The 12,097-nt window shown below is 36.0% G+C and overlaps 1 protein-coding gene across 5 annotated transcripts in view; it reads left to right on the plus strand.

The window, feature by feature from the left end:
• The window catches only part of PPP3CA (protein phosphatase 3 catalytic subunit alpha), a 213,697-nt gene that overhangs the window by 139,905 nt on the left and 61,695 nt on the right, over positions 1-12,097 (plus strand). For all 5 annotated transcript variants that reach the window (XM_070948213.1, XM_070948216.1, XM_070948214.1 and 2 more), the window contains exons 4-5: positions 5,115-5,226; positions 7,301-7,446. In XM_070948213.1, the coding sequence (XP_070804314.1) occupies positions 5,115-5,226; positions 7,301-7,446 (258 nt within the window). The remainder of the gene's footprint in view (positions 1-5,114; positions 5,227-7,300; positions 7,447-12,097) is intronic.

Consider the following 12,097-nt stretch of genomic DNA (forward strand, 5'->3'; position numbering starts at 1 on the left):
TCAAAATAGAAAGACAACGAGATGAAAGTATTTCACTATTTTAGGCTGCCATTCACTACAAAGAAAGAGAACTTACCACTAGAGAATGTTAGGAAATGATTCAGTGCCTTAATGAGAAGTGAATGGGCCTAGGAATCAGGGAGAGTGACTTATGGAAAGAACTTTCATCAAAAGGAGAAGAGAAAAAAAAGGCATAAAAAGATTAAAAAAAAATAGGATTCCCCTGCAGTTTCTATTTTCACACTATAGGATCGGCTTAGGATAGCCCATATCTTAATATCATATCCAGTATATGAAATCTGACTGGGACACGAAATATAATTGGGTTTGAGAAACAAAACCAGAATGCCATGGTACTAAAAGACAGTGAGTTGAAATGCAATAGGACAGTGGTGTCAAACTCAAGGCCATACCCGGCCCACGGGCTACTTAGAACTGGCCCGTGGGGCGCCCTGGAAACCATCCATCCATCTATATAATCCATCCATCCATCCACCCACCTACCTACCTACTACCTATCTCTCTCTCTCTCTCTCTCTCTCTATCTATCTACTATCTCTCTCTCTCTATCAACCATCCATCCATCCATCTATATCATCCATCCATCTACCTACCTACCTACCTACCTACCTACCTCTCTCTCTCTCTCTCTCTCTATCTATCTACTATCTCTCTCTCTCTATCAACCATCCATCCATCCATCCATCTATATCATCCATCCATCTACCTACCTACCTACCTACCTACCTCTCTCTCTCTATCTATCTATCTATCTATCTATCTACTATCTCTCTCTCTCTATCAACCATCCATCCATCCATCTATATCATCCATCCATCTACCTACCTACCTACCTACCTACATCCATCTATCTATCTATCTATCTATCTATCTATCTATCTATCTATCTCTATCTATCTATCTATCTATCTATCAACCATCCATCCATCCATCCATCCATATCATCCATCCATCCATCCATCCATCCATCTACCTACCTACCTATCTATCTATTATCTATCTCTATCTATCTATCAACCATCCATTCATCCATCTATATCATCCATCCATCCACCTACCTACCTACCTACCTACCTACTACCTATCTCTCTATCTCTCTCTCTATCTATCTATCAACCATCCATCTATATCATCCATCCACCCACCTACCTACTATCTATCTATCTATCTATCTATCTATCTATCTATCTATCTATCTATCTATCTTGAAGAAAGGGGCTCCTCCATTAGTTCAATTTCCTGTCATGTAGCCAGAGGTACTCCTGGAAATGTCACCTTTACAGGAACTTACCGCAATGAAGGGAGTTAAAGGGGGAGAGGGAGGTTGACAAGGAAATATTCTAAATCTTCACCTGGGCATGGCTATTTTGTTGGGTAGATGGTGAATGACCCTGTTATCCCTCTTGCCTTCCACCAGGAAAACAGCAAAGTATTCTCCCTCAAGTTCCTGTGAGCCAGAGGGAAAAAAAAAACAAATCTGCCTTTTTGAAAAATGACCTATAACTTTCCTGATATCTGTTGGATTGTTTAGTGCATTGTGTGCAGTCTTGTAAATAAGAAGGACGAAAGGGACAGATTTCCATGACAAAAAGCTCGTAATTTATCATATAGCAACTGGTGTCTGCAGATCAAAAGAAATGAGAAGAACCATAATCCTTCATCTTGGAGTGCCATAACCCAGTTTATGTGTATGACCATCATTTTAAAATACCTTTAACACCCCCACAGGCTATTTTCCCTCTGAGTTTAAAGTTATGGCTGTTGGATTTTCTTTTGTGGAAGAGAAGGGATTCTTGAGGTTGGAGTTGGGTTTTTCCTTTTTTTTTATTTTGCTTTAGTTTGACTAAACTAATTGACAAAAAGTGATAAAACAGAAAAAGACAAACATAAAAAAGACAAATTAAATCTTGATCCATAGAATAATATAATCAGCTTTTTTATTATATATCAACCTTTTTATTTATTATATAAACTTATAAAAGAGGTTTAGAAGGGAAAGCTAATACATTCCCTCAATCCGTGATTGTAAATTCCAGTTGCCCATCGTTAAAGAATAATCTTTTTTGTTATGCACTCACAGTACATCTATATGTCTTCAAATAATGAAAACTTCCAGATTTGGGTTTCATTCACATCTTCCACCCATATTATTCTGTCTGAAAGCAGACAATGAAAGACCGCTCTGACCTATGTAGAACAGTCATGATAGCGTGTTGACAGACTTTAGATGTTTCATTATGAAGCTTTGCATTCTGTTGTTAAAAATAAAAGAAATATATTTTAAAAGATTAATTCCTAAGGATCTTCAGCTTAGCATCTGTTGTAAACAAAGACCTTCTGCTAGCCCGTGATCTTCCAGATGGGGCTGAGGTACAATTTTCCATTGCTAAATTAAAGTTTGGGTTGTGAGAAGATAATAGCCCATCTAAGTGAAGTATCGATCAAATATCAAACTGGATGGCACAAGACAGCTTGGTCTCTGTGTTCATTTGATGGTTCTGATCCATTCTGGAAAATGGCAGTGTTGTTAATACCATATGGTGCTACCTTAGTAGCATGCTTACATGGAAGAGTAATGGGTTCATATAGACACCCATAGTGGATATATGTCAATGACAGAATAATGTATGGAAAGTAAGAATCCGGACTTCATGTATTGGATTTTATTGGTAATGTTAGTTGATTAGTTCAAGGATTATAACTAGCAAGAGTTGCAAGATCTGATAGTGTTTACATTTAATAACTAAATCAATAGGATTCAACTAAATTGGGAGAAGTTGGTCTATCAATGCCTCATTCTATTTTGCTAATAGATAGACCTGCGAAAATGGAGATGCTAAATAGTGTCTCTGCCAACCTAGCAGTTCGAAAGCACGTAAAAAAAAAGCAAGTAGAAAAATAGGGACCACCTTTGGTGGGAAAGTAACAGCGTTCCGTGCGTCTTTGGCATTTAGTCATGCCAGCCACATGACCACGGAGACGTCTTCGGACAGCGCTGGCTCTTCAGCTTTGGAATGGAGATGAGCACCGCCTCCTAGAGTCAGGAACGACTAGCACATATGTGCAAGGGGAACCTTTACCTTTACCTAAATAGTGTCTTCCTTTTATATATGCCTTTTTTTTAAAAAAAAGTTACTTATTGATTAAATTTATACACCACTCATTTCAGTCTGAAAAATGATTCTTATTTGCCAGACTATCCTCTTCCATAGTCCTCCATTGCATTTAATTTCCCCTTTCCTTCAGGTTTTCCATTTCTCTTCTCCCCTCCAAAGCAGTATCCATAGCCATTAGCACCTTGTATTTATGTGGTCTTCGGGGTTTTTTCCCTCTAGAACATAGGTATCAAACTCGTGGGGGGTCACATTCCCGTCATGTGATGTATTGTGACGTTTTTCCCCTTTGCAGAGCTGGGGTGGGCGTGGCTTGCGCGTGACGCATCCGGCCTTCAGGTCGTCAGTTTGACACCCCTGCTCTAGAAGTATCTTGTTGCACAACTTGCATACAGCCTCTTATCTCTGATGTAAGTAAAATATATAGAGAGCTAAATAGGAAGTATTAGATACAGAAATAACCATGTGTAAGTAGCATCTTTTATTTTATGATTATTAATACTTCAGAAGACTTCTTAGGAAATTCTTTGGATTATACAGCAATTTCTACCACTTATCAGTTTGTAGCACTAAATTAAGCACGTTTTGTATAACTTGACTTGAATGGAATTATGGCTGTCTAATAATATTCAGCTTGTTTGCTTTTCAATATAATTTTGATTCTTATGTGAATTTTTTAAAGTGATTTTGTCTTCTGGCTTAGTATCAGTTTTTCCAAGCCATTATTCTTTTGGAGCAATGGTTTTAAGACTACTTTTCTATATCTACATATGCCACGATTGGGGGTTAGTGTTGTAACGTCCCATTCCTATCAGTATGTTAGAACCTGAACTTGCCTCTGAACTTACATCAGGTATTTTGCATAACAATTATTAGCAGTTGCTTAGCAGTTAGTACTGCTTTAAAATTATGTTCTCCCTTCTTCAAAATTAAGAAAGTTGCTTTACAAAATTCCAAACGTTCGCATTTTTGTATTTGTAAAAATGTGTAAAATATTGCATTTCTGGATATTTTCATTATTTGTTGAGATACCTCTAAACTTGACAAAGCTGTTGAAAGAAGTGTTAACAAGCATCATCTATTAGCTTATGGGAGGCATTTGTCCACCTTCTAAAGTAGCTAAATAAATAATAACAGATTTGTTTTAGAGTTGTTTACAAGAAAATTATTTCAAAAGTGTCACTTTTTTTCTTTTTAATTGAAATGTGCCCTTCTCTTTCATTCAGCTTTGCTATTTGTTTAAGCTCTGTTTAATATTGTAAGATTTCCATAGGAGATATGACCCAGCCTACCCAAACACAGAAACCCATTCTGTTTATCCCTCTGAAAGTGAACTAGCTGTAAATCTTTAAGAAAACTGAAAATCCAGGTCCTCTCTAATATCAATAAGCTGAAACAAACAGAGGAAATTCCCAAAGTAACTCTTACTTTTCCTATTAACTATTTTCTTATTTATTTAGTGTATGGCAATCCTATAAGCTTATCAAAGCAGTTAGATAAAAGGAGTCATTGGTCAAATTCTCAGCAGCCTAGGAGGCAATGCAAGCTAATGACAAAGATAACTTGGCTGTTATTCATGAAAGTAGAAAATATTAAGGTTTGTTTGTTTGTCTGTTTCATTAAACAAAGAAAGCAACTCTTGTGAGGAAGAGTATTTCTTCCCTTCTTCTCGGTGAATGTCATTCCTGCCAACTGAATTGATCTTTGTGTATGTATATAGCATTACCAAGTTTAATCATTTTTCCTAGTATGAAAACAACATTTCTGAAAAAATTATGGCTTGTCTATCACTAGTAAATGTATTAAAAATTCATGTGGTATTGGACTTCGCTGAAGCAAATAGAACAAGTGTGTAGTATCTAAAAGCCTAGAAAAGCCTTTATATGTGACCAGGCATGATTAATTTAGTATCTGTGTGCTGTATAAAGCAAATTTGAATGTTCATTCTTGATCACCTTTCTACCTTTTTTCCCTTTGCAGTGTGTGCTTTATTTGTGGGCCTTGAAAATTCTTTATCCCAAAACACTGTTTTTACTGCGTGGGAATCATGAATGTAGACATTTAACAGAGTATTTCACATTTAAACAAGAATGTAAGTATGACTCAGAATGTCTTCTTTTGATTCTGTTCCTTTTTGAGAGAGTGTTAAAAATCTCATTCAGGAATAAAACAAGTAAACTAAATACCATTTTTAAAACATGCATTTCGATTTTTCAAAAATGCTCATGGATAGTTGCCATCTAAAAACATTCATTCCTTGATCTTCAAATGTGATTATATTTCTTGAAATGGTATCAAGATTCTGTGAGTTTACTTTGACTGAATTAATGTTCCATATTCCTCTGGCACAATATGAATTCCTGGTTTTCCATGTTCTCAAAGTTTCAGAAATGTATCCTTTTATGTTATACAGTGGTGGAGTGCAAACAGGGATGGAGTAAATCTGAAAGCAAATTGTTCTTATTTCCACCATTATCAAAATTCATCCATAAAATAGCCTAAAACTGAAATTAAGCTTGCATACATCTGCAGTAAAAAAAAATTATTACAGATGGGACAGCAGTAATATTTCAGTTTCATTGATCTCAAATAAAAGATCATGGGACTGCAGTCAGAGAAATTAGTAAATGTTGAAAGGGTGCATTTGACCTTAGCCATAAATTATAGTTCTTTCCAAAATTGAAGTAAAGAACATTAAAGAGTTGGTTTCCCACTCTAATCCTTACTGTTTTCTACTTCCTTTATTCCTATTTGCTTCTCATTGCTTTCTCATTTGATAGTTGCATCAAAATCTGGTGTGGTCAGTTTAGGGGAGCTATGACCTATGGAAATGTGTACAGTGGTATTTAGTTTATGAGCAGAGAATGAAAGGTCTATTAATTTACTTGCCTGTGTCATAATTTATTGTTTCTTTACTATGCATATTTATAAGTTAGCATTTCAGATTAATTTTATGTTCTAATTTATTTATAGCTATGATTGTGTAGATAATTAAGGAAATGCAGAGGGGAGATTTTGGAAACTGACCTATCCTTAAATAGGGTGGAAAATGTTTAATGGAATATGGAAAGAAATTTAGTTTTTGGAAAGAAACGTTTGCATTGACTAAAAAAATATTAATAGCCTTTAGTGGGAGCTTTTAACACATTTTTAAGACTTATTTATAGTGTATGAAATTAATTGTTATTACTACATAATTTTAAATTTAATTTATTGTGCTTTTGCAAAGTGACACTCAAAGTAACTCAACAAAATTTATTAAAAAGCTGAAAATTTATTAAAGTTAACTGGCAAGCAGAAAATGCACCATAGCTAAATATAAAATGAATAAAATCTATAATTGAGCTACAAATCATGTTCAACCCAAATCAAAGAAGTTATCCCAATTAAGTCACCAAAATGAACTACAAATGTTTCACATGAACAAAACATATTCCATATGATACCCGAAGGACATCAAGAAAGACATTAAATTCATATACACTGAGATGAAATTTTTGCATATACAGATAGTCCTCAAATTACAACACTTCATTTAGTGACTTTTCATAGTTACATCTGAAAAAAAATGACTTATGACCATTTTTCACACTTGCACCATTGCAGCATGCCCATAGGCATGTGATCAAAATTCAGATGCTTGGCAACTGACTGATATTTATGAAAATTGCAGTGTCTCAAGGTCATGTGATCACCTTTTGCAACCTACTGACAAGCAAAGTCAAAATTCGCGTGAAGAGGTGTTACTAACTTAACAACTGTGGCAAGAAAGGTCATAAAACGGGGCAAAACTCACTTAACTACTGTTCACTTACTAACAGAAATGTTGGCCTCAATCGTGGTTGTAAGTTGAGGACTACCTGTACAGAAAAGCTTTCAATTATTTTATTTATTTAGACCAGGGGTCTCTAAACTTGGCAACTTTAAGACTTGTGGAGTTCAATTCCCAGCAAAGCTGGCTGAGGAATTCTGGGAGTTGAAGTCCACAAGTCTTAAAGTTGTCAAGTTTGGAGACCCCTGATATAGACAGTCATTGTCATAAGACTAATGCTAATACTAAATGCTAATACTAGCTGATATCTGTAGATAGCAACAACCAGCATTCTTGGCCAACTTATTTTCATTTCTTTATTTCCATTTTTTTATTTCTTTTATCATTACAAAAGGTAAAATAAAGTATTCAGAACGTGTGTATGATGCCTGCATGGATGCCTTCGACTGCCTTCCCTTGGCTGCTCTGATGAACCAACAGTTTCTATGTGTGCATGGTGGCCTGTCTCCTGAGATCAATACATTAGATGACATCAGAAAAGTAAGTTTGGAGAGCAAGTACTCCTTGTATACATCTTGGATGCCTATTCTGGATCAGGGTAAAAATGTTTATTGCTAAAGAGGTTTCCAACAACCTATTACCATGATGGCAAAACTATGGCACGCGTGCCACAGGTGGCCCATGGAGCCATATCTGTGGGCACACAAGCATTGTCCTAGCTCACCTCTAGCGCACATGCGTGTGCCAACCAGCTAATTTTCTGGCCTTCCAGACCCACTGGAAGTCTGGAAACGCGCCGTTTCCAGCCTCTGGAGGGCCTCCGGGGGGAGAGGCCGTTTTCACCCTCCCCACGCTCCAAGAAAGCCTCTCGAGCCTGGGGAGGGCAAAAAACAGGCTACTGGGCCCACCATGCCATCGCATGCCAAAAGTGGGGGCAGCGCGGGGGGGTTGTGCGTGCAGGGATGGGGTGGGGCACATTAAATTATGGGTGTGGGCATGCTTGCGTGCGACCCTCCCGCACTCCCCCGCTTTTGGCACGTGATGGCAAAAAGGTTACCCATCACTGACCTATTAATTTAGCATATCCAGTTGACATAGATTACTAAAAGGGATGCAGAATCTAATTTTAGATTCTGCATTAAAAGTTCAGTTTTCCCCCTCTAAGTAATTATATTATCACAGCCTAAATGGTAGATTGCGGCAAGGAATCAATAAAGTATACTTAATAATATTAAGTAATATATAATAAATATAATTAATATTTATTTATTATTTATTAAATATTAAATATTTATTAATATTTATAATAATAAATATAATAAATAATATTTATTTATTTAATAATAAATAAATAAATAAGAGTACACTTTATACTACATTTTAACCGATTTCAAGATTTATTACAAATCATTTTAGGAGTTACAGACCTTTTTGTCTTTTAGCAATTATTTATTCTTTTGAAAACTCTTCCATTTTTACGATGGAATTTGGAGGATTAAAGTCATGCTGTTCCATCACACCAGTAGTCTAAAAGCTGGGGATGAAATATGTAATTGAAGATGTGTAACTTAAAGTTTCCCCATTACTTGATTTGGATGGGTCAACTTTATTTCCTCTGTCAGCCCAGATCCAAAAGCAAAGTGCATAAAAGATAAAAGCTGCTCTCAACCTCAGCAGTCGCAAAGGATTTAAATTGGAGAGGAAGCTGAGAATAATTTCATAATTTCATTCAGCAAGGGGATACCCTCTGTATACAAAATATTTCTTCATTATGTTGTTTAAGCCAAGCAGATCTGATTTTATTTATAGCAACTCATCAGTGTTTTAACTGTTGTTCTGGTTTAAATAGAATTAAAGAGCTTTTTATTAATATGTACCTAGGGAGTTATTCCGTTGATGGAATTGATTTCCTCTATACTTTCCCCTGATCAATGAAAGAATAGAAAGCCTATGTGGAAATAAGTTATGAACTAGAAATGCCACATTCACCAGGATGAATTTGCAAAGCAGTGTCCAAATTTCTCAGTCAATATGGCTGCGAAGTGGAGAGGCCTGGCTTAATGTTGATTTTTCAGCATTCTATATTGTCATCCAGCACAACCTTTCAGTCTGTCACTTTATGTGAAACAGTTCACAATTTCACAATATGCTCTAGATAGAGATTAATTCAGAATGAGAAGCACCTTTTTGGGGATTATGTCTTAACTGGCCTTAAAAAAAATCACATAAATTGCCTAAAATAAATTGCAGCACATCATCATCATCATCATCATCATCATCATCATCATTATTATTATTATTATTATTATTATTATTATTATTATTATTATTTATTGGTTAATCTTTAGTGAGATTCACAGCCTTTGAGGCTGGTTAATAGCTCAGCAGCTCGAGTCCTAACCAAGGACCTAGGAACTGTTAAGGTATCGTCGGAGGATGTAAGCTGTTCCGAGTAAGGTGGTTTTTTGGAGAGTCAAAATGTTCAAGTCCGGCAAATTTAGAATTTCTAAATAGCAGGGTAGCCCTTTGTGTATTGCTCCGAGGGCAATAATAATAATAATAATAATAATAATAATAATAATAATAATAATAATAATAATAATAATAATAATAATAATTATTATTATTATTATTATTTGCAATAGTATTGTTCCTATTGTTTAACTCATAAAAAAATTTAAATGGTAGGGAGGCTGCCTTCTTTGATTTATTATTTTTTAGTATTAAGCTTATTTTTCAGGCTGAATAAAACTGTTTCTGGTTTAGAAATATTTTATTTATATCAGTTATTTATAAAAATTAATTGTTTCATTTTATGTCAAAGTGATTTAAGTATCAATCAGAATTTAGCCTTAAATATGGCCTGGATGAGATAGAAAGTACATTGGTTACTCTTGTATGTGACCTTTGATAGGAGCAGGATAGAGAAATCAGACCTCCTGGTCTTGCTGGATATTTCAGGAGACTTCAGTCTCATCTACCATGAAGTCTTCTCAACCATCTGCAGGGATAGAGAATCACTTCTGTCTGAATGGCCAGTGGCAGTCACGGGGAGAACAGTTGTATCCTCTGCATAATGTTAGCCCTTTTCACCCTGCTGTTAAAAAGCTAGGTATAGCTGTTGGGGAAGATCATCCCAGTGAAAATCTGAGGTGGCCCAAACCTATATTCTTAAACTACATTCTCTGGATTGCAGCTGTCTTGTCTGGTGAGATTTGAAAGGAAAGGTGTAATGAGAGTCCCATCATCAAGGGAATGTCAGAGAGAAATCTCATTGTTGGCCCCTTGGTATGGAGCAGCTTTCTCCAGATATTCACTCCATGCCTCCCTATTTGTATTTGGAAGAGCTGGAAAAAGATGGGTCTTTAGGAGAGCATTTGCAGTTGGATGACAAATTATCTGCTGCAAATGATGGTGAATTATTATAACTGGTATGTTATAATAATTACTATTTTATGGATTATTGGTTTTAATTCTACTGGTTGGCATAAAGTGCTCAGAGGAGTTTAAAAATATAACAGCATAAAAACTGAAGTAAAAGTAGTGGTTAAGATGCATGAATCCATTTGAGTTTTGGGAAATTCTGGTTATGTTGGTCTGTTCATTACAGTGTCCTGGGAATAGAAATTAAAAGGATTTTAATTCATGGAGAAATTTACATTGTATGTGACATGTTGCTCCCCAAGGGTTTTTCCAAATATGTTATTTGTAATGGGATGAAGCAGCATATGGCTAGGTGACTATGGTGTTGTGTGTAGGTGCTGCTGTCTACTTACTGACAGGCTGATATGTCAACAGTTGCAGGGAGCACTCTAATTAATACATTTGTTTGTCATGATGTTCTTGTAGTAGGACCTCCCTATCCTTTTTTCAAGAAAGCATTATCTCTAAATATTCAATCCAGTGTGAATATCGTCAACATTTCTTTTTGTATATAACATTTCAAAATTTTGTATGTAGAAAATATTGTAATGTTGTGAGGTCAATATTTGTAGTATACAAAAACTATGGTATATAAGCCCCCAAAGATTTGTGTCAACTTCATCAACAATGACATTTTAGTGAGGTACTCTCTCTATATAAGTTGGATTTGTAACTGGCTGACCAACCACACTCAACGTGTAGTTCTCAATGGAACTGCATCTATATGAAGGGAAGTGGAGTATCCCAAGGCTCTGTTTTAGGCCCAGTACTCTTCAACATCTTCATCAATGACTTGAACAAGGTCATCAAATTTTTAGATGACACCAAGCTGGCAGGAATAGCCAACACTACAGAAGATGGGCTTAAGATACAGAAGGATCTTGACAGACTTGAACATTGGACGCTATCTAACAAAATGAAATTCAATGGTAAAAAAATTAAGGTTCTACATTTAGGCAAGAAAAACAAAATGCACAGGTACAGTATATGTGGTACCTTGCTCAATAGTAGTAACTGTGAGAGTGATTTTGGAGTCCTGGTGGACTTAAATATGAGCCAGAAGTGTGCAGCAGCTGCCAAAAAAGCCAACACAGTTCTAGGCTGCATAAACAGAGGGATAGAATCAAGATCAAATGAAGTGTTAATACCACTTTATAATGCCTTGGTAAGGCCACACTTGGAATATTGCATTCAGTTTTGGTCGCCACGATGTAAAAAAAGATGTTGAGATTCTAGAAAGAGTGCAGAGAAGAGCAACAAAGATGATTAGGGGACTGGAGGTTAAAACATATGGAGAATGGTTGCAGGAACTGGGTATGTCTAGTGTAATGAAAAGAAGGACTAGGGGAGACATGATAGCAGTGTTCCAATATCTCAGGGGCTGCCACAGAGAAGAGGGAGCAAAGCTATTCTCCAAAGCACCTAAGGGTAGGACAAGAAGCAATGGGTGGAAACTAATCAAGGAGAGAAACAACTTAGAATTAAGGAGAAATTTCTTGACAGTTAGAACAATTAATCAATGGAACAACTTGCCTCCAGAAGTTGTGAATGCTCCAACACTGGAAGTTTTTAAGAAGACGTTGGATAACCATTTGTCTGAAGTGGTGTAGGGTTTCCTGCCTAAGCAGGGGTTCGACTAGAAGATCTCAAGGTCCCTTCCAACTCTATTATTCTATTCTATAATGTCATAAAATTTGCAGCATCATGAATCACTACAACATTGTACAGCTATATTATTACAACCACTTTCTTGTGGCTTTAAGGCTCA

The sequence above is a fragment of the Pituophis catenifer genome, unplaced genomic scaffold (genome assembly GCF_029215685.1).
Source record: "Pituophis catenifer annectens isolate HBS135680 unplaced genomic scaffold, rPitCat1.0.hap2 SCAF_8, whole genome shotgun sequence".
In the NCBI taxonomy this organism is placed as follows: domain Eukaryota; kingdom Metazoa; phylum Chordata; class Lepidosauria; order Squamata; family Colubridae; genus Pituophis; species Pituophis catenifer.